Source organism: Seriola dumerili, unplaced genomic scaffold (genome assembly GCF_002260705.1).
Source record: "Seriola dumerili isolate Sdu_G_001 unplaced genomic scaffold, Sdu_1.0 BDQW01000533.1, whole genome shotgun sequence".
NCBI classification, from domain to species: domain Eukaryota; kingdom Metazoa; phylum Chordata; class Actinopteri; order Carangiformes; family Carangidae; genus Seriola; species Seriola dumerili.
The window spans coordinates 2,553,544-2,576,216 of NW_019174788.1; the positions used below are offsets into that span (position 1 = coordinate 2,553,544).

At 38.2% G+C, this 22,673-nt stretch overlaps 3 protein-coding genes across 4 annotated transcripts; 1 reads left to right on the forward strand and 2 right to left on the reverse strand.

Annotated features, from left to right (window-relative positions):
* The first annotated feature begins 537 nt into the window (after positions 1 to 537).
* On the forward strand, positions 538 to 4,685 carry LOC111235754 (lens fiber membrane intrinsic protein-like). The gene is made up of 5 exons (XM_022764282.1): positions 538 to 576; positions 2,121 to 2,333; positions 3,762 to 3,911; positions 4,134 to 4,268; positions 4,624 to 4,685. Exons 2-5 carry the CDS (start codon positions 2,156 to 2,158, stop codon positions 4,683 to 4,685), a joined length of 525 nt encoding a protein of 174 aa, XP_022620003.1. The 5' UTR covers positions 538 to 576; positions 2,121 to 2,155.
* LOC111235753 (free fatty acid receptor 2-like) lies at positions 4,419 to 8,239 on the reverse strand. Of its 2 annotated transcripts, XM_022764281.1 has the most exons (4): positions 7,946 to 8,239; positions 7,345 to 7,413; positions 6,497 to 6,565; positions 4,419 to 5,954 (listed from the first exon to the last, which is right to left on the reverse strand). In XM_022764281.1, exon 4 carries the CDS (start codon positions 5,943 to 5,945, stop codon positions 5,043 to 5,045), a length of 903 nt encoding a protein of 300 aa, XP_022620002.1. In that variant the 5' UTR covers positions 5,946 to 5,954; positions 6,497 to 6,565; positions 7,345 to 7,413; positions 7,946 to 8,239; the 3' UTR covers positions 4,419 to 5,042. The 2 variants fall into 2 exon arrangements, with proteins under 2 accessions (XP_022620002.1, XP_022620001.1); XM_022764280.1 differs by lacking the exon at positions 6,497 to 6,565.
* A 5,997-nt stretch (positions 8,240 to 14,236) lies between these two features.
* Positions 14,237 to 22,618, reverse strand: LOC111235781 (sialoadhesin-like). Its single transcript, XM_022764324.1, has 9 exons — positions 22,593 to 22,618; positions 21,936 to 21,987; positions 21,229 to 21,576; positions 20,736 to 21,047; positions 18,743 to 19,006; positions 18,202 to 18,516; positions 17,198 to 17,276; positions 16,473 to 16,572; positions 14,237 to 16,387 (listed from the first exon to the last, which is right to left on the reverse strand). Exons 2-9 carry the CDS (start codon positions 21,979 to 21,981, stop codon positions 15,959 to 15,961), a joined length of 1,893 nt encoding a protein of 630 aa, XP_022620045.1. The 5' UTR covers positions 21,982 to 21,987; positions 22,593 to 22,618; the 3' UTR covers positions 14,237 to 15,958.
* Between the last annotated feature and the right edge of the window lie 55 nt (positions 22,619 to 22,673).

Genomic DNA, 22,673 nt, shown 5'->3' on the forward strand with positions numbered 1-22,673 from the left:
TGTTTCCACAATATGATTACATATTCATGGTTAACATTTATAGCACCCTCTGAATGCGGTGTTTCATTTTTATTAAGCAGCTCTGGGGTCATGTGTCTGTTCTAAGCGTGTATGTGTCCCCATGACCACACCCCGGCTGCCCTGAAAGAAAGTGTGCACTTCAGCATGTTCCATTGACCACAGCAGTACTGCAAGCCTTTGCACATCCACAGTTCCAGAACGCCTAATAGAACAACAGACAAGGACTGCGGTGCAGCGGCCTCGCATCCCAGACCCTCCCCCATCCCCCAGCACCATCACCCCTCCCCTTTCCCCTGACCCCCAAAATACTCCCATGTAGTTCAATGTGGAAGAGTCACGTGGCCTTTGGCCCACCAGCTCAAGTGCATTTGTTCTGTGCTGATTGTTTTAAAGGATTTTGCCTCCATCAACAGAAAAGTGGAGGGGATAACTTTTTGGAATTCAGCCTAGGGCTTCCTCTTTGACATTTGCTCACTCCTGGCTTGCACTCTCTCTCACTCTTTCCCTGAGGAGAGGCTGACACTTAAGAGGGTTAATATATCCTGAGGAATTCAGGTAAGATGACGTCGGGTCTTTTGTTAATGGCTGATAGAAATAGGAAGTAAAAATAACAACGTAGAAAGCATACCATGGCATGCTAACCAATGAGTCTCAATATGTCTCACAGGTGGAGAAAGAGGGCCTTCACGATGTGACAGCTACAAGCTTTCAGGATTTTAGCTCAAATCATTTACATTCAATGTGAATATTTTGTAATGCATGTTTGATAGATTTTTTTTTTGTTGTTTTTCAGAATATCCATTTTCAGTATTACACATAGGTTGTTTTTACTTAATGATACGTTTCTAAGGATTTCATGTCGATCTTGAGATAAAAGAATGATCTGGTTCCATTCACGGATACAGATAAATCTATGGTATTCAGACCCTCAAGCCAAGAGTGTGGATGATGATGTATGTTGTCTCTGATAGCTTAGAGCAAAACTGACACGACTGACACAGATGTCTGACGTCTTCTGCTTTGAAATGCTGATTTCTTCACATCACTTATCAAACTCAGAAGCCACACAGGACAACAGGATTGAAGCTGTCAATATGCATTTATCTTCAAGGGGTCTGACTAATTTACGAAAGAAATGGTCCTATTCGTTTTCATTTAAGCTGATGTCATTGTCCTTGTTTGTTAAATATCTAATTCTAGGCTTCGTTTGTATCAGTCATCAGCGTCACTCACAGCATTGTGAGTTGTGTGTGAGCTGACTGCGGTGCTCTTGGGCAATTTTCTCATTTCAGTTTTGTATAGTTAGTGTAGGAAGTATGCACATTTGTGGCTTGTGCAGTAGTGTGTATATAAAAAAAGCATGTTCAAACAAAGAGAGCTGAGGTTCCTATGACCTGACTATATTGTGGTTGGTATAATTACTCCATGCCAGCAACTCTCATGGCAAGTTCTTTGCTTTGTTGTTACAGCTAACTGTGCAGTCAAGACAAATTGAAATGCATTCATAGATAGACTAGTTCCAACATCCCCATGTGTCTTCAGGCAAGAATGAGGAACTGCAAATGTTGCTGCTAGTAGAATAGAGAAGGCCCAGTATTCATAGGACAAATATAGCTGATATGACAGTTGATAACTTTGCACACTCACAGATAGTCTACAGGAATGGGTCGCTTATGCCTTTGAGTAAATGCAGTGGTATAAATTCAGCGCTGTTTCCTTTAGGTCAAGTAATGGCTAGTGAAGATGGTGTTTGCCAGAAACAATGGTGGTTCAAGCCCCCAGCCTTGCTTAGTAAATCTAAATGGGAAATATAAGTGAATGTCTTCCCTTCATCAGATACTTAAATCACAGTGCCCTAATGCTATCTTAAATTATTATTAAAGATAAGCCCCAACCTGTGGTTACCAACATCACTGACTACATTTGACAGCTTCTACATATGTCAGGCTTGCTTCCTGTCTTTGCATCTACACCTTCAAACCATTTCTGTTTCCTCAACCCTTTTCCTACTGAATGAACATTCAAACCTCTTCTTTGAAAAATTTTAACATCATTGCTACAAGTTCACCACTGAGTCTTCTTATTTTCTTTTTGCACAGTGCATAAAGCCTTAACCGCTGTCATAGTGTCACTCATGATGTACAGCTTCATGGGAGGGGGCCTCTTTTGTGCCATCGTGGGGAACATCTTGTTGGTGGTCTCTACAGCCACAGACTACTGGATGCAGTACCGTCTGTCTGGCAGCTTTGCCCATCAGGGCCTGTGGAGGTACTGCATGTCTGGCAAGTGCTACATGCAGACTGACAGCATTGGTAAGTGGGAAAATATCTTCTTGGACCCTTAAAAAATTTCCCATCGGATCTCCCTGATGCACAGCAAGAGTCCAGGTCTACACATTTGCATACAATAATAATTGTCCTTACTTTTGTGGAACAATAATAAGAATTTCTAGGTGACTCTCATAGCACGTGGCTGCCATACTAACAGACTAGAGCAATAGTAACAATGGTGTAAAAAAAATATACACATCTCTCATTTAAGAATAAGAGGCTACAGTCATGCTAACAGCTATTTGAGTCTGTACTTAGGCACACTGATGCTTTGAGCTAAATGCTAATGTCAGCATGCTAACATGGTCACAGTAACAATGCTAACATGTTAATGCTAAGGAATATATAGCCTAATGTTTACCATGTTCACCAACCTGGTTTAGCATGTCACCATACTAAAAGCTGCAAATAGCACAAACACAAAGGTAAAGAGCAGGACAATGGGGCATGTGTTAGGCTATTTGTTTTGAAGGTATTTGCTCATAAACCAAAGAAATTGACAAATAAATATAAATAGATGAAAAGTCGTGAGATCGCCCAAGTTATTAGAATTCATGAAGGTCTGAAGCAAATTTCATGGCAATCCATCCAACAGATGTTGAGATGTTTCACTCAAAACCAAAAATGTCAACCTCATGGCACCACTAGAGAAAACAACAGTGGATAACCAAAGTCATTAGGATATGTCATTTGGAAACCATGAATTTCTGTAGAAACTTTTGTGGCCAGTGTATCTTATAGTTTCTGAGATATTTCAGTCTGGACTAAAAGGTTGGACTGACTAACTCACTGACCGACATTGGAATCAGCTGAGCCACACAAGCAGTGCGGCTAACAACAAAAATATTGCAATATAATGTACGTTATCATTGTGTTAACCTGTGTTATATTAACTTTCTGAACTTCCTCCTTGATTATTTCACGCTGTGCAAGAATAGGCCTAAGTGTCATGACATTTAAAATGGAGGCGTACAGAATACACAGGATGTGCAATGCTGTCATACAGTCTGAATGGAAAATTCTCAAGCAGCTGAATTTATCAGCTTGTCTGGGTAGCTACTGAGTACAGTGGTGGCTACTTGTAGCACTGCATTAAACACATAAAACCAATGCTTTACATGTAAAATATTATTGGTACAGTAACTGTTGTTGCTGCTACTGCTGCCAGATAAACAGTATTGGTTTCAAATTTAGAGAAGTTCCTTTGAAATCTAAAAATGTAAAATGTTATGAGGAACAAAATGTTCATGTTTAAGGTGTTTAGATTCATTCCCAGCAAGTTTTGAAATGGCACTGAGTGTGTTTTAGAATGAAAATGTTCATATCAGATGGAATGATTTATAATTTTCAAATATATCTTATGCATGTCTTTATAATGTTTTTTCTTTCTCTTGCTTTACTCCTCCTCAGCCTACTGGAATGCCACTCGTGCTTTCATGATCCTCTCTGCCATGTCATGCTTTGCTGGCATCATTGCAGGAATCCTCTCCTTTGCCCACTTTTCAGCCTTTGAGAGGTTCAACCGCTCATTTGCTGCTGGGATCATGTTCTTTGTTTCAAGTGAGTCACAGTTACAGTAACCACAAAAAAAAAAAAGAGGAAAAAAAGTCATCGTAGTTTTGTTTTCAACATCACATTTGCAATGATTTGCATACCATGTAACTCTCGGACAAAGTTTCCAAGGCTTGCCATAGATACTGTGCAAACTAATCTTCAACTGAAATGACCTTTACCATCATGGATATTCATTTTAATATGTGCCACTCTTTGCCCACATGCCAGCTCTCTTTGTCCTGCTTGCAATGGCCATTTACACTGGAGTGACAGTGAACTTCCTGGGCAAGCGTTTTGGTGACTGGCGCTTTTCTTGGTCCTACATACTAGGCTGGGTTGCACTGCTCATGACCTTCTTTGCAGGTTTGTTCATAGTGCAAAAGAGTTCCATGAAATGATTATATCTTTCTGATTGCAAACAGAAATTCTTCTTCTTACGACACTTCTGTTTGTTCATGAGCAACAAATGATGAAAGCACAAATATGCTGATGTCACACAGTGTCATTTTCCTGAAATTTTATTGACAATAATTCTTGTAAATAAGTTGCTATAGTTTGTTATGCATTAGTGCACTCTCAGTTACGCACTCGTGAAAATGTCATCTATATATTTTCAAACTCACACATCAATAAGCTTTAGATACAACAGAAAACTCACAAAGCTCTTGCCATTGAAACCCCATACCACTTTATAACTGACTTATGTTTTGTTTTGCAGGTATATTCTACATGTGTGCCTACAGAATGCATGAGTGCAGAAGAGTGGCTGGCCCACGTTAAAAAAAAAAACGGAAATGCTGTGTCCAGGGTGCAAAGGATCACAGGTCCCATTCAAAAATAGAGAACCTACTGTAAAATAATAAAATTTGGAATTTTGCATATGCATAAAACATGCTCTGCCTTGGTTTTGTCATAAAACAGTCTACATTGTTTGGGATGGAAAGCAGAACAGTCCCAGACATTGCTTTATAAAAACAATACATAAACAACTGTTAAATACGGCCACAGGTCAAGTTACAACAACTGTTAAAGAAATCTGTATTGTATTACACATTAAGGCATAATGTCAGCAATATAAAAAAAATAATAACAATGAAGCTGGATATGTAAATATAGCATTGGAAGTGTATCTTGCTCTTAGCCAGAGCTTGTGGCATGCTTCTGTAATCCTGAAACATGCTTCCTGAAAATAGACTTTTCACTAGTGCAGCGGAAGGCGGAGGAGGAGAAGTAGAAGATGATGGGATCAATACAGGTGTTGAAGGTGCTAAGCAACAAGGTGTAGTACCTCCATTTTGGGCTATCACCCTGGAAGTAACCGACTAAATGAGAGACATTGTATGGCATCACACAAATGAGAAACACGGCTAGAGTCCCTAAGGCCATGCCAGTGGCCTTCTGCTTCTGCATTATGGGTATCCTTGGGCGGCTGTACAGGATTATTATGCAGCGCAAGTAGCAGTAAACACAAACTAGAAGAGGTATAAGGCAGAGCACAAAGAAAAACTCCAAACGTACTGGGAGGAGGATGTCAAGCTGCGTCTTGGTGAAGTTCTCATAGCAGAAACTGGAGTTTTTGCTGGATAGGGATGGGTGGTGCTGGGTGATGAAAGTGATGCTGCAGTGTGCTGCTGATATTAGCCAAATAACAGCACTGACCACTACTGCGTACACAGGTTTGTGCAGCTGATGATAGGTGATGGGGTAAGATATGGCAATGTAGCGAACCACACTGACCGCCATCAGCAACAAGGAGCTGGTGTAGATTGTGGAGAAGAAGGTGAATGAGGTGATTGAGCACAGGAAGTTGGGCAGATTCCACTTCATGCCGGACGCTGCCTCATACATCTTGAGAGGAAGGATGATCAAGAAGAGAAGATCAGAGACAGTCAGATTAAGAAGCAGGATGTCTGTTGGAAGTGGCTTGGAGCGGATTTTGATACTGAAGGCGTAGAGAGCGAGGAGGTTGGTTGGCAGGCCTATCAGGAAGGAAATGATGTAAACCGAGAGAATGACTTCACTCTTCACCATTTGCTCCATATTGCTACCCTAAACAAAAGAGAAGTGAACAAACACCAACACCAACTGTTAGAAATGACAGACTTGATAAATCAGTGATGTCTGTATGCATGATGTAGTCCAAATAAACAAAAACTTGTAGCTTGTTTCTAATAATGAACAGAGAATGAAGTCAGCCTCGGCGTTAAAACATAATCAGATCTGCCATCAATCGCAGAGTAAATGAGAGGTATTTAATAACTGCTAATGCTGTAGGTGATACGCTATCACCAGACAACATATAAGTTATTAATTTTGGTGCAGTTATATGTTTATTTACAAAAGGTATGTAAATATGTATGTATGTATGTAAATATACTACAAATATATCTAGTCAACTCAGTATCTTTAAATATACTTTTCTATTTTATGAGAATGGATAATGTTGGTTAGGAAAATGGCTTTTCATGATTCTGATCACAGACCAGTTCCAAAACAAATCAGCCATTGTCAGCTCCAAACAGCAGATGTGGAATATCAAGAGCAAAAAGGATCTCAAAGTTAGGATTAATAAGGTAATCATATTCACTTACCTGGCAGGAGTGGTTTTCAAAAATGTCACAGCTTTTAAAAATGCAATTAGAGCTCAGCTGTGTCTCCGCCTTTCATCAAAGACAACCAGTTTATAACTTGTGAGTTCAAAGATAAGCTGATAAACAATGTTATAAGCCGGAAACAGAGAGTCATACACAGTTCAGTGTCACACACTCCCCTCTACCTATTCTATACTGAGCAACAAGCTGACACCAGTTGGTTAATATTAACCAAAATGCAAAACTGCAGCTCATGCTGACTTGTATGTTGGATGTGTTAATAAAGGACCTCCTCCTGACTATATCAACCCTGAACCTTAGATTATTAGGTTTGGATTCCATTGAGCCACGAGCCAGCATTTGTTCAAGGTTACACCTACACCACAAGCTCTGAGAGTAAGTCATAATTTCAGATAAACAGAAAATATTTCCAAATAGACGATCAATTTAGGGTTGTTTTCTGAGTTCAATTCCAGCTTGGCATCATTACTATAAAATAATTTGTGTTTCAGCAATAGAGTGGAGGATAGCTACATAGCCTTAGCATAGTACATTTGTTTTCTGCTGCTTAGGAACAATTTGACTATTGGGTTTCCTTCCTTTCAGCATATTTACATTATCATGGTTTATCACTGCAACAGGAAATAAATACAGCCTCCCTTTGTATTCTACTTAAAATGGCCACAGACACTTCTGTGTATGTAATTCAAAGTCTTTTGCAAAACTCGAGTCGCTATGAATGATATGTTTAAGTCTGAATATTTATCTATCTAACTAGCCATGCTCAAGTCAACAATGAATTTGTTTTAAGCAATGCACATAAATGGGAGCTACTGAAAGGAGCCTACTGTGTGCGAGCAGCAGCAGATGTCCTCTGATCAGCAGTTTAGATATATGTCCATATCACAATCCACTCCCTGTGGGAAGTCAAAAGTATAATTTCAATACCTCTAAATGTTTGAACAATAAACACACTAGCAGAAAAAATACTGATGTGAGACTTAAAAAGGATGCTCATGGTGGAGAGACTAAACAATCCATATTCATATAATCCAGCTATAAATCAAATTTGATTTTGTGAATTTAGATCTATGTGTCACAGTCTCTGTGAGCTCCCAATCTCATCCATGTATAGTATTTTCATGTGATTTATGATTAAAATAAATGATGGTCTACAGAAGGCAAGTGAAACTTTTTTTTTTTTTTTTTTGCCAGGATAATTTTCTAAATTTCTTTTTTTTCATCTGTATAAATGACCCTTGAGAGGCAAGCAATTTTTTTTATATATATATATATTTGTTATTTTTATTTATTTATTTATTTTTCACTTGGCTTTTTCACAGATGAAAATGATCCTGGCCAAAAAAAAAAATACTTGCCTTCCAGGACTTCCATAATGGTCTGTTGTGAACCTTTGAACATTTTTTTCATCAGTCACATTCACTGCACCTTTGCGAGTGGCTGTATTCCACCTCGTCTTTGGAGGGCTGTTTCATTATTCTTGTGCTGTTGAGCTCTGGTTGGTCTACGCATTTCTTCCACATTGTCATAAACACAGGAAAGTCTGTCCACCTCAGGGTTCCTCTCTGATCCACATGGACTTGATTGTATGTCTTCATCTTGCCATCTAATAGGAAGAGAGAGAAGGAGGCTATTCACACTTTTCTTCAGCTTCCTCACTACGTACTCAATACCATATTAACACATAAAGCCAAGTATGTCACGGCTCTGGCAGTGTGTTAGTTTTTCCTCTGTTTCCTTGTGTCTCCTCCTCCACCGTTTCTCTGTTATGTGGGTGTACATGTGTCATGGGCGTGGTTTACTGCTCCTGGCTCCTGGTATCTCTACACACCTGACTGCAACCAACTCATCTCCGACAGTTAAAGGACTGCCAGATTGTTAAGTCTGCTTCAGTGGTAGAGAATCACTTGGTCACTCAAGTAATTTCCTCTGTTCTGCCTTGCGCTCCAAACTAAACTGGTCCCCTTCCTCAAACAGCCAGCGTGCCGCCACCCTCACCCTTGTCCACCCTTCAACTCCCTCCTGAAACTTTTCTTAATATACCAACCTCAACCTGTATCCTGTTTCTGCATCTGGGTCCAAAAATAACCTAGCTGTCACAAAGTATTTGTGCTGAGACTGACAATGAAATTGTTCTCTTTACCTTTGAAGACTGTTGTGTCTTTTTTCTTGTACACAACCATAATCTATGAGAAGGAGAAAAGTCTACCAACCTGTTTCTGCGATATTTTCTGTAAATGAACACAAATGCAAATCCAAACAGCAATAAGGATCCAAGGATCATCGAAATTGACAATGAAATGGACAAAGAGGCTGTAAAAGGGAATTAGCTTGATTAATATGATACACATACACGCACAAACACACACACACACAAAACGAGCTGTTATTCGCACTGAGTAACTTACATGACAAGTTGCCTTTATGCAGCTCTTTGGTGTCCTTGCCTAGTGAGTTCCAGGCTGTGCAAGATACAATAGTCTGGACTTTAGCTGGGCCACTAATTTCCTCAGAGACTACATTTGTATCATTTGTGGAGACCAAGCGGAAGGAGGATGGAAGACTGTTATTTCCATCAATGGTCCAGTTTATAAAGGCATTTGGGGATGCCTTAGCTCGGCAAACACACCGCAGAACTTCCCCGGTCAGGTGGCAGGAGGACTCAGGCAGGATTACTGGGACATCTAGCAAGATGGAATAAAAAATATTGTCATTCAACAAGTGATCGAACCATTTTGGATTTCCTAAATTTCAAATGTCAACGATACATTAAGCTAAAAACATGGCATTTTTCTACCTAAAAACTTGATATTATTAATAAACCTATAAATAATCTTATGAACAATGATGGCTTCATATTTGTTTCTATTGATTATTTTGGCATTTTGGTGGCCTAGTGGTTTAAGATGTGTACCAAAACATCCCTGAATTTAACACTGATGGGGACCTTTACTGTAGGTCTAACACTTTCTGTCTCTCCATGTGTCCTGTCTGCGACTGTGTACATACAATAAAGGCAAAAGTGACTATAAAATAATGTTTAAAAATTGTATAATTGCATTAAATACTTATGTATCCCAAATTATTGCATACAAACAGTTCTCTATCCACTCCAGTAACATTATCTTGAGAGATAATGAACCTACTTCAGTGATATTAGAACAAATCATCTCAGAGAACCTGATCCCTAATAGGCTGGTAACAGTTGTATTCCTTGCAAGATAGGTTTTGTCCAAACAGTCATCTGTAGTGGAATCGGGGCTATAGCTGCCACAGATAAAGTTTGTTTACTTGGCTTGCAAGTAAAAATCATATGTTTGTGGCAGCAGGTGAGGTCAAAATATTATACATTTCTTGTATAATAAACTTGAACTGCATGGTTCTGATTATTTACGCTCTCAGTCTTTACCTTATGTCTGTTTTACTAATTATGATTAAAGTAATTAAACTTCCCACTATTATATTTACAAAATAACATTTGATTTGTGTGGTATCACGTTTCTTTTGAATCATCTCCTCTCACATAGGTCTACTTGAATGCATTTCATCTGAAAACAGAGAATATTCTCTCCTGATTTTTTGTCTGACTTTGTCCCACCATAACCCATATTGAGTAAGATTAAGGTAAGGTTTTCTTATCAGTTTAAACGACTAGGTGGCTGAATGAAGGTAGCTATCCAAAGTGAGAGAAAAAAAACGACATCGGGACGTGTTTAAATCACTTCCTGTTACCTGCAGTCTACACCTGCCGAAGCGAGGCCAGGTGCAAAGTAAAATGAACGAAATCAAGAAACACCATTGCTAACGCATGGATCGTTGGTTAGCTCCCTCCGCCATTTTTTACTCGTTAACGGTACATTGGGACCCTAATCCAATAAAAGTGAATCAACAGCGTTACTCTATCGGTTTAAAAAGTGAAAGGCATTTGTGAAGCCAAGGCCAGGTACAAGGGCGACGACGTTTTACCGTGTCTTCAGTTATGCTAGCTAAATACTACTCAGCGTCGCCACGGCAACTCTCAGACCTACGCAGATTCACAAAAGACCTGAGGGACGTTAACGTTTTTCTGGGACGATTTAACACAGACACTCCGCACCCGCAGTTTTGTTAGTGGTAAGTAAAGCTTATTTTTGTAACACTGACTTTATTTTGCCTGCCTTACGTTTCGCAAACTGAAAATCGCCCGTGGTTTGTTATACTCAGTAGTGGGAAAAGGATTTAAGATCCTTTATTTAAGTAAAAGTACTATTAGGCAACAGTCATGTAGAAATACTCAATTGCAGGTAAAAGTGCTGTGTTCAAAATCTTACTAAAGGAACATAAGTATTATCAGATAAATCTACTTTGGATATCAAATGTAAAGGGACCAAGAGCATGAGATTATTACATGACATTATTAGATGGTTAACTGCATCCCTGAGCAAGCAATATTTAGGTTACTACTGCTACTATGAGTTTGTACTCGGTAGCTTTTTTTTTAGGGTGTGCTAAGCCCAACAAAGTTTGGAACAGCTGGTTTAATCTTTAACAATGAATTGTTTTTAGTAATGTGTTTCATACATTTTTTTTATATAAAGTCTGAAAATCTGAAAAATCTGAATAGTAACTAGTAATTATAGTTTTAAAGTAATTTTGTATTAATTATTATAATTGGAATATAAAGTAGAATAAAATGAAAGCACTCAAGTAAAGCACAACAAGTGCCTCAAAACTGTAGTACAGTACTTGAGTAAATACTTAGTTACTGTCCACCATTGGGTATACACAGGCAATGGGGTCTCATGTCTGTTGTGTATCAGTCGCTACCAGATTTTTTTTTTCCTGTCTTGTTTAGTGTCAGTGTCCTTAATTGCTTAGCTGCTGGGTTATTCCTGTCTCTTAATCTTAAACGATCTTCCTCATCAGATGGATTGTCATGGAACTGTAGATAATTCATTTATGGTTTGTTTGAGGTGTTTAAGAGCTTCTCCTCTGTTGACTGAAAAGACTCCTGACCTTTAAAAAAGTGGTTGACTAAACCTTCTTGCAATGTGGCCTGTTAGGTAGCTGTCCTTGAACTTTTGATCATATTAAAAGGTCTTCCTCAGCCGATGGAATTTTGCATGACAACTACTGAGGAAGGTTGTGTGATTCGACCAAAAGCTTCAGGACAGCAACAACAATGGCCTTGTGTTGAGCTTGTTTGGACAATTACTGTTTCCAGGGTCAAGAGTAAAGTGTCAGTCTCAACTATGATCTATAACTATGCTTTTCTTGTGTGGTTCTGGTACAGAAATCAATCAAATCAGCACTGACATATGTGATTGAATAGATGATCTCTTGTAGTCTCTTTTATAACCAAACTGTGTGAACTTTCCTACTCCTTAACGTAGTGACAGCAGTATTTCGGTGCAGTGTGTCTTTAGCCTTCGTCTTTGGTGGCTGACATGAGATGGTAATGTTTCAGTGATATTACAATTTTTCTGTCCCTACCAACTGGACCACAACCACCAAATGGTAACAAATAGTTTTTATACTGAGAGTATTTTTTTTAAACAGGGCCTGGTTGTGATCAGCAGCCTGCAAATGGTTACACTGAGCAAGTCCCTGGTGTGAATGTGTAGCAGTGTATTCCAGATTAAATTAGGAGTTCATGAGGTACAGTGGAGGAAAATGTAATGTAAGTTTTTTTTACGTTGAACATTCAGATCCAACCAGTCAGATTGCCCCATTCCAATGTCATTGTGAGCAATGCAGGAGAAAGAAGTATCTTGTGTAATGTTGCTGAAGAACATTTTTCTCTGAGTTGAATTCATGTCGTTGATCTGACCCATCTGTCTTTTAAGCCATGAGTACATGTATGGTTGTGGGTTACAATCAGCCGTACACTCCATGATAATACTGCCACCCTCTGTCACCGTTTCCTTTTCCGGTGTCAGGGTCACAGTCACAGGTTTATCTATGGATATAGAAAATCATAACATATAATTAAAATAGTAAGACAGTTCACTGATAACATACCTGACAATTAAATGTACTTCTATCATTTACTTTCAGTATTTAGAACAGGCCAACTGTAACACTTACATAAAATGCTGAGTGTTATTTGTTCACTTTCTGTGGTGAAGGATGCGAACTGTGCAGAACATGTCATTATGCTGTTATGCATTTCATATGTTGCCCATCCATGCAGCATCTCTGTGTACAACCATTGCCCTTGGACCTTCTGGCTAAAAGTTTCATTTCTGGAAAAGCCCTCTTTAATGGCTACGTTCCAATGAAGGGGTGGAGGCTTGAAAGGGCAGGAGTGTCTTATGCTACAGTTAGCCTGGAAAAACTCCCCATCCACTATTTTCTTCTGAATGGAGATAATGGGAGCGTGTCTCTCTGGAAGTCAAAAGAAAGTGATCATAGAAAAATTGCAGGATCAGCTTTTCATTTCAAAATGAACTGTGTATAAATGAGACAAAAATCTATACCATACAGTAAATATGGTGCGTCTGAATTTGATTTTAGGCTGGATTTTCCCTTTAGATTTCTTAGATATCAGATTGGGTATGTGCAGATTGAGTGAGCAGTGTGTAGGAGCTGTACTTTTGTAGGGTTCAGATGTAGCAAGGAAGGAACTGTATAATGTGTAATAATAATGTTTTTTATGTGTTAGTTCGTTTTGGTATTGTGGGTGTAATTCAGTTTTTTTTCTTCTATGGTTTATATTTGCATGGTAGAGTATTAAATACACAATCAAGCCACTGAATAAATGCTCCACTTGGATAGTCAGATCTAACCTTCAAAGTGATTTTTTGAATTTTTAATTTCACATGCAAGCTTGGGTTTCCTAAATTAAATTACATTTAAATTTACAAATATTTACTTACCAACAAAGATAGTTACTGTTTGATCATAGAATCTTTGCTCTTTTAAGGCTGGGTAGATCCACACGTAAACTTGCAGGTTGTTGTCATCTCCCCTCACATTATCAATCATCAGGGTGCAGTTTCCATCTGCAGCATTACCTTGTACTGAGGTGCGTCCTCTGAACTGTTCTTCAATTTTATCTGGGTGAAGTTTGTCATACACCACAGGATAGTGCAGTGTATGGTACTGGTACCAGTTGACCTGAGAATGAGGTTGTGTCTGACATGGCACCACAACACAGCTCCCCTCCACTGCAGTAATTTCTGTGGGTACATTGATGATCCAGCTTTTCACCTGCTGTAGAGGTGAGATGCCTTTGTGGGGCGAGAAGAGGAGGAGGGAAGGGTGTATTATAGAACAGGACCAGGGTTAGCTGTGGTTGTCGTGTTTTTCTGGTGCTATTTGTGGTGATGAGTGAGAAAGTAAGCTATGTGACACAGCTGGAAACTCAGATGCATAGATAAATGTGACTTTGAAAGCCACTGGACCACAAAGCAGAGTTTCCAGCAGTAGTTAGAGCTATTAACCTTACTAAAGAAAAATCTATTATTTCTCAGAGAGGATTTCTTTGTTATATACATATAGTTGTGACATAATATCAAAGATTATCAGTTTTCTACAAGAATATATTACAATATATATCAACCTTTTTTTATCTGCAGATACACTACATCGTAAGTAGTGTTGAAAAAATATGTGGCAAAATGCTGCAAATATTTTATAATACTTTTATTACCATACTATCAAAGAATGTACATCGCCATAGCTACAAAATGATAACTTTACAATTAAGTAGTAAAGAATGACACCACCAAAAAAAAAAAAAAAAAGTTACAGGTTTCTAATAATAATGTTGGTAATAATGAGGAGTGTGGGCAATAGTTAAATTCTTAATTTTGCAGGTTTAAAGCTGTTTTTTTTTTTCTCAGCTATATTCCCAGAAGTTTATCATAGTTATGTCCTTATAAGATGACACTAATATTCGAAATATAAGCATATTGTCATATCTTTATGTTTAATATACAATACAAACAGAAAAACGAAATACAAACAGAAAGCTCAACATTACCATTAAATAAGATCAGCAGTCTGAGCAGATGAACAGTCTCCATGAAGAGAGTAGTCACTGTACACCATTCAGTAAGTCACCTCTTAATTTCTGAAACACAGCAGCTGTAACAATGTGTCTACTGTTAGATCATGATGATTTTGTATTGTACTATTTCTGCACATTACTATGCTATTTTACACCCTGACACAGGAGACGGTGTTTAAAATACTGAGCAGACGTTTAATGATGTCTCGTATTTTAGTCATGTATTAGTAAGTCACCATGTCACTACGAATCCTCTTCACACTTAAAGGCTTCAAATACCTCCAGGCTTATTACAGTTCAGAAAAGGTATTCTTAAATCTCTGTTCATACCTGCACAGCCCATTATTCTCTAACATGTCATAGGGAAGCAAGTATTATGCTTTGAGAATTAAAAAAAAATAGTCACTGGATTTTATATTTTTCTTTGACTGATATGGACAAGAGGGCTTACCTTGCTAGATGAGTTGCTGTGTGAATGTGTCTGTGATGCTCCACTGATCTATTACTGGACTTACCAAGTCCACCACTTTACCACCACCTAATCCTCTCTACACCCCCTCTGCTCTATTCAGTCTTGAACAGGAAACTTGCTGGAGCTCATTTAAAGCAGTCAGCCTGGAAGACGAGAAAGCTTAAAAGAGAGGCTCTCTTGCCTGTTTCTAAAATCTCGTGTACTAAAGACTTGATGTACAGTACATGTCTAAAACACAGTGGCAAGGGTAAGATGCATTAAAGATATATTAAATACAAAATCGCAGATCGATGGAAACTTTCAGCTATAGACATTTTTCATGGCACACGTTTTGACATGTTATAGCAGGTCCAAGTGTCCCAGTGAGCCAGCATGTGCAATAACAGGACTCTGGATCCAACTCACCTAAATGCAATGCGTTTTTTATTTTTTTTATTTTTTTTTATGTTGTCAGTTACATTTCCTGAAATAACATACCAAATTGTCTGATGTGAAAAAAGTCCTGAAAGAATACACACCTGCAACTCAAGACCTAAAAGATAAGTTAATCAACTGTTATATTTGCAAAAAAAAATTAAAAATCCATCTCTCTCTTCATCTACATATATTTACAGTCAGCACAATTTAAACAGAAAAGCAAATGTTAAAAACAATCTGTAGAATAAAATATTATTTGCCAGACTGTCAAATAAATGTAAAACAGCAGCGTCTTAATTTACATATGACCAACATCCGCATAAAAGCAGAGAACAAATCTGAATATACGGCATTTTATAAAATTTTGCATGAACACAGTACGCCCTAGCAATAGTAAAAAATGTTCATTATTATGTAGAAAAAAAACCAAACTAAAATCAGTCATGAGCTGAAAAACAAATGCACGTAGTAATCCTGTTTTTTTTTTTTTTTTTTTTTTTTTTTTTTATTTCTATGTCGTAGTTTGGTTAAAAGCAACAACTACCAACAAAACAGTGACCTATTTGCTCTTAGCACTCTTGTCTTTGAATTTAACCTGAGCATATTCACATTCCACTTCCTCCTTCACAGTTTTAGGCTCCACTTCTTCATATAGGCTCATCTCCAGTGCGTGGCTCACAAAATTTCTGCCCATGTCTCCCACTATGCACCTCTCCTCCTCCAGATAGGAGGTACCAGGTGGAACCATGTCCACAGAGTCTTCTTGCTTCTTCCTGCTTTTGCTCCTCCAATTCACAGTAGAGTAAACCACATCACTCCCATCTTCATTCGTCTTCTCTGAGCTTTTACTGGCTTCTTCTGCATCGTTTGGTCCAGAGCTTGGCAAGTTGGTGCTGTTTGGTTCAGAGGTAGTTGCAGGTTGGGTGATGTCTCCCTGTCTCAGGCCATGGGTGTTGGCATAAATGTCCTCTTCTGTTGTGTTGGGTGCCTAAATTAAAGAACGAACATAAGTGGTGTAAATAATCTTTTTAATTACGTAAAATTTAAAACTGCTTGTCTCTAAATCAAGTTACCTCATTTCCCTCGCTTCTTGTTAGAAGTTGGTCCATAGCAAATGCGCTGGTGTCACCAGTACACTGACTCTCAGGAAGCTTATGATGAATCCTCTGAACCCTGAAAAATAAAGCAAAACAATGTACTTGGGTATATTTGATTCCTCTTTGTTTTTCCCATCTTCATCTTTGTTCGCAAAAACATATTATAGGAATGGGCTTAACCTCTGTAACTTTCATAAGAACCACTGCTACAAAGGTGGATCATATTAGTTTGCTAAAATTTTAGTATTGGTTTTTGACGAGAAACACAATAACTGACATAGCATTCAAGGGGCTGAGTCAAGTGGGCTTAAATTGCATGTGATTGGTAAAAACTCTCAAATGGAATGTTAAAACTAACCAATAGGGAAGTGATAGATAAGTGTTATATAGGGGACAGGTGTTACATATGCCAGTGTTAGCAATGATGATTAACTTAATAATTTTTTTTTTTATAGTTACTATTTGTCTATCCACAAGAAATAGCAGTGTTATTAAGTGTTGATTTTGGAGTCCCAATGTGATAAAAATTAACTTGTTGCTTTTGGACAAGATCTGGTCCATAGTTCAAAAATAAAAGTTTTGAATTTGTTCTGATGGAGGACAGTCCAGACAAACACTGCACAGAGTTACACTATTTCTACTCAAAAGGAGTCCAAGTAAAAGTTAATGAAACATTTTAGTGTCTAAAGCCGTTACCCTACCTGATAACTAACAGCAGAGCACATACTAGTACTAGTAGAGTGACGACTGTGGTGATGAAGACTGGCAGCGTCACTTGGACTGAAACATACAAGGACAATGGAAGAAGAGGATGAAGAAATAATTCGGGTACAAGTAATTTTCGTGGGTTAAAGTGTGGACATACATGAATGACACATAATGAATTTATCTTGGTGAGTTGTTACCTCAGATCATATGAAACATACTACAAAGTATACAAGTGTATATAAGTATTGAAGAATATATAAAGTACTGATGAAAGAAAATCTTCAAAACACACAAGTGAATAAAATTAGTTATGAACACCTCAAAGAGTCAGATATATGTATTTACACACACCTATACCATCCACTTTCTGAAAAGTTAGAAAAAGTGACTAAAGACTCAAAGACCAGACCAGTGGAACCATGAATCATTGAGAAAGGTGACATTGGCACTGATAGTGAAGTTGTAAACGGGAGCAGTCAATGAAAGTTGAGTTAAGTTAGTGTTGGTAGCTTATGCTTCTACCAAAATGCTTGCCATTAACTCCTTACTGAAACCATAAACTGTTTTTTATATATTTTCTTCAAGTGTATTGTTTCAAAAACATGTCCCAGTATAGCACAGTTGAAAATACAAAATTTACAAGAACAGCACTGAAACTCGGACTGAGGTCGACTGCATTTCATTAAAAGAAAAAAAAATTGGTGACTGGTTACAGTATATTACTATCCATGATTAACAATATTGATGTGGCAGTAGAAAAAAAAAATCAGGGCATTTCTGATTCATTATTTGAAACAAAGATTGAGGAAATACTTCGGTCAAATAATAAACATAAATCCATTAGGGTTTTGCTTATTCCTGGCCTGCACCACAGTATGCATATCGGTAGTCATTAACCAAATATATAAACAAAATTAAAAATAATTTGGAGTCTAGTTCACAATTCCTAACGGCTCCCAACTGACTAACATTTACAAGCGATACACATAAGACAGACCTTGACTTCCTGCAGAGGTTTGTTGCTCAAAGCTGGTGACACAGAAACGTTGACTGGCAGCTCCCAGAGAGTTGGAGCTGTGGCAGACCAAGGTGGAAAGATCGCCCCATTGTGGCTGACTCACAGTGATGACGCTCCTCACACCTGTGTCATTTAGCAACTCATCGCTGATTGCAAACTTGTCAGAGTGATCTACAGGTAGCCCATCCAAATTCCAGTGTAAAACAGGGGAAGGGTTTCCCACAGTCTCACAGGAACAGTTGACCTGGCTTACAGTTTTGGTGCAAACAGATGAGTGTAGAATCTGTGGAGGAACTGTAATAATGAGAAGACAAACAAGTGAGGAGTCAAGTGAAGCCATGTTGAACCAAGGTCACAGAATTGAGTGGTAATATGTACTGATATAACAAAATGATTAAGAATTAAGAACAGTAGCATCTTTAAGCCAGTTTACTGAAATATGTCAGGCAATAGAATTTTTGAATTAGTTTACTGAACTAGGCTTTACATAACATACAGATTTAAAACATGTTATACACACATTGAACATCTATTTGTCTGATGTTGGATCGTCCAGCTCCAAGAGAATTTTCAGCCATGCAGATAAAAGCAGCAGTGAGTTTAGAAGCTCTGATATTTAAAGTTTGTCCAGTCCCGATGAAAGTCTCCTGTCCTCCATCAGCTCTGTACCAGGTATAACTCCTGACTGCTGGTTTGGCATCACTAGTGCACGTCAGTGTCACATTGGTGTCCTCTGGCACTGGACCAGAGGGACGGACTGACACACTGGTGCTTTTTGGTGAATCTGAAACATGGAGAATAACTTTATTTGTACAGTGTTTCCTCTACATTCATTTAGCAGTGGCGGCCCGCCACTGCTAAATCATAGCCACCACCGCCACATCTGTCCACCTTCACAGCACAGCCTGTGTATGATGAGCGCAACAGCGGGGGAGGGAGGAGAGGGGAGGGAGTGGGCTGGTTGGGGGATCCTATTGGAGTTAATTACTCGCGAGAGCGCGGCCTTGAAAGTGACGTCACGTCAGGCACCAGGTCAGAGTCAGAGAAGTGTAGTCGTGAGGAATAAGGCAGCGAACTACCGGGAGAAAAGGTAGACTTATTAGCCAACTCAGTGACGCTAACTTGGGTAAACTAATTGATAGCATTAAGCTAATATCTACACGTCATTATGTATTAACTGCTGACTGCATTTTCAGATGAGCTTGTTCAGATACTTCTCTTAGAGAGAGAAAGACAACAGATGAAGAAGACGCTAGTCAGGTAGCCTATCATAAGCCTTTTACTGACTCGTAAATGATGATGGTTAGGTAAAAAATAATATTTTAATGTTCACACTTGTAATCAGATGTGATGTGAGTGTAAACTATATAACGCTGAAAATCAAGTGCTCTGAGCCTGGGTGCAAACTTTGCCACTGACTCTACAGCCCCATCTAGCTGATCTTTATATGTTTATTTATTATTTTTATTTATTAATGTTATTGTTTTATTTATTTTTTACTTTTTACATTTTCAACTGGTTAGAGTTGAAGTAACATTTATTTTCACAAACCAAAGCGTTAGTGAACCCCCCCCCCAGAGAGCATGCCCCCCACTGCTGAAAAAAATCCTAGAGGAAAGACTGTTGTATTATTTAATTATATAATTATCTGTCAATAAAAAGGTAATAAATGAAGCAAATCAAAGAGAATAAATTATATGTATTATTTATAGGTGTAACAGTCTATTGTATGTTCTTATATCTGTAATGAAGTAAAACCAGGTTATGTCAGAACAACCCACTGTAGGCTACACACATCCTTATCATTTACTACATTTGTGCTGGTGAAGTAAATGGTTTTCAAGACCAGTGTTACCCACATTTTACACATTCGACATTAAACAACAACATGTAGCTCATGTTACTTAACAGCCTGAAGAGGACACCACGGTTTGGGACGTAGGTCTGACTATACAAGACTACAGTTTGACTAATGTTACTGTACTGAATGGGTCTGGCAGTGTGTTGAGACAGTGATAATCCTGAACTTACCTCGGTCATAAACACAGGAGTGGGACGAGCAACGTTAGACTGGAGACAATGCAAATAAAACCTACAAAGTAACAGGTTGTACAGACTGGAGAGGACAGTTGTTTACAATCTGGTTTTGATTCTGATGCACGTCTGTATGAAGGCTGCTGTTTCCCAAAGTGACAGATCTGACATTCGAACTAGAGCTGGAAGTAACAATTATTTTCATTATCAAGTAATTTATTGATTCTTTTAAACTATTAATCGTTCAGTCTATAAAATGTTGGAAAACTGTCTTAAAAGAACCTGTTTTGTCTGACCAACTGTCCAAAACCCAGATATAGGATGAAGATAAATGAATCACTTATTCAATTTGTTGACAATTATTTTTCTATTGATTGATTAGTCAATTTATTGTTTAAGCCCTAATTCATACTAAATACAAGCAAAACATGGGATCAATTCAATTACAGTGTTTTTTAGGAGAGGACAAGTCAACTCACATGAAATATCAGCTGTTAAAACACTGCCAGCAGATGACGAAGAGCTGCCATCTTGTTTGTTGTAGGTGGCAGCACAGGAGATGGTCTTTCCATGATGGAGGTGAGAAGCAGTGAAGGTCAGAACAGAGGTCACGACTTTAGTTTTGTCCTGATTCTCTTGCAGTGTCTCCTGACTGTCCCCCAGCCTGGGGGTCCATGTCAGAGTTGGAGGTTGAGACAGACAGGGAGCTGGAGCAGAGCACTTCAACCTCACTGAGGTTCCCTCCGTCACCTCCAGTGTGGACGGAGTCAGAGTCGGTGAGGGAGGATCAGCTGGCAGGAAGTTACATTTCGAACTGTTACTAAATAAATGTTTTAAATTTCTGAAAGCTTCCTCATATGATTTGTAAAATGCAGTGAAAACAAAAAAATAAAGTAAATAAAAATGAGGACAGATCAGCCCAACAAATATAATTCATTCATGAATTATGTGTAAATAGATATAAAAACATACCTTTGACAAGAATATTCACAGAAACATCCTGAAAAGTCCATTTCAGTGGATTGTCACAATGCAGTCTGAAGTAATAGTCATTGGTGTGATCAAGATGCATATTATTGAAGGTTGTGGTGCAGTCTTTTCTTGTTAAGTCTCCTGTCATTTCTTTTGTTGTAGTTAGTTTTGGATTATCGCTGCTATAGATATTCTCATCTATGTTTTTCCATATGGCTTTACATGTGTTATCTAAGTCATTTTGATATGTGCTCGTTATCTCAAAGGAGCAGGGGATGGTCACACAGGATCCTTTCAGAACCTCTATAGTCTTCGGCAAAGTGACCGTAAACTGTTCACACAGGACGCCTGAAACACAGAGCACCGATCTTTAAAGAAGAAAAGGAAACAGTACTTTACAGTAGCAGTGTAGTTGTAATTCTGTGCTTGTTCTGCTCAACAACGATTATTGTTACTATATCATGATTTCAGGATAATTTTTTCATCATTTAGATAATAAAAAAACCCGTTTATCTCAGTTAAATTAAGAAAAGGCTGGCCAGAGATTTGGGTAGTTTACTGCGTCTTTCATTTTGTAGGAAATCATCCGGTCGTCACAGGCACTGACACCCTGTTCTCTGAATGCTTTAAACCAGCAACAGTGTGTTGTCATGATTTTAAATCATCTTTATAGTTTTCAATGCAGAAGTGAATGCACTTGAACTCACCGTTCAGCAGACAGCAGATGAGGAGGAAAGTCAGAGCTCCAGCCATCTTAGTCTGTTCAAGAGAGAGTCAAGTTTACAGGAGTCTGGAGCTTACAGATGGAAAACGTCACATTTGGTACATTTCCCCCTGTAAGCTGCTGAGAGCCAATGTCAAGATACAGCACTTATTTATCATTCACTGAGGAAAACTGTGTTTAATTATTACTTTTAAAATGAGCATTTTTTAAATATGAATTCATTATTTCATCAATTCAGTGCTATTTTGAAAGATTTGACAGACAACTTAAGTAATTGTGGTCATGGTGATTCATTAAAAGGCCAATGCTGCTTTATAATCTCACTATAGAGATAAAACCAAGATATCATATGCCAGAAAAATAGAGACAAGGATTTTACATACTCTATTGTTGTATTTGAAATCTACATATGTATCAGGTCACTAATTTACTCACGAGCAACAACCTCCAAACAACAACAGGCTGATGCCTTAAAAGTGTCCACATTAAGAAAAGAAAATCTCTCACCTATTGCAGTGGAATTGTGACTTGTTTACATCAATCTTTTTTTAACATGATAATTAATGTAAAGCCCAGAAAATGAAAGAATTAGAGGAAATCTTAGACTTGCCACTTGGTATTCATTAGTTTCATGACTTACATTTTCTTGAGGTGTATAGAGGAGCCCAGTTTCTCAGAAGTGAGGCTGAATTTTAAAGTGTTCAAGAAGTGACTTAAAAAT

What these genes read in the sequence shown, in the direction of transcription:
- LOC111235754 (XM_022764282.1), top strand. Translation starts at nt 2,156, where the DNA reads ATGATGTACAGCTTCATGGGAGGGGGCCTCTTTTGTGCCATCGTGGGG. An exon ending in CATGCAGACTGACAGCATTG is followed by an intron (nt 2,334 to 3,761) that starts GTAAGTGGGAAA and finishes ACTCCTCCTCAG; the next exon opens with CCTACTGGAATGCCACTCGT. An exon ending in GATCATGTTCTTTGTTTCAA is followed by an intron (nt 3,912 to 4,133) that starts GTGAGTCACAGT and finishes CCCACATGCCAG; the next exon opens with CTCTCTTTGTCCTGCTTGCA.
- LOC111235781 (XM_022764324.1), bottom strand. Translation starts at nt 21,981, where the DNA reads ATGGCTGGAGCTCTGACTTTCCTCCTCATCTGCTGTCTGCTGAACG. An exon ending in CATCTGCTGTCTGCTGAACG is followed by an intron (nt 21,577 to 21,935) that starts GTGAGTTCAAGT and finishes TCTGTGTTTCAG; the next exon opens with GCGTCCTGTGTGAACAGTTT. An exon ending in TTTAACAGCTGATATTTCAT is followed by an intron (nt 19,007 to 20,735) that starts GTGAGTTGACTT and finishes TCCATGTTTCAG; the next exon opens with ATTCACCAAAAAGCACCAGT.
- LOC111235753 (XM_022764280.1), bottom strand. Translation starts at nt 5,945, where the DNA reads ATGGAGCAAATGGTGAAGAGTGAAGTCATTCTCTCGGTTTACATCATT.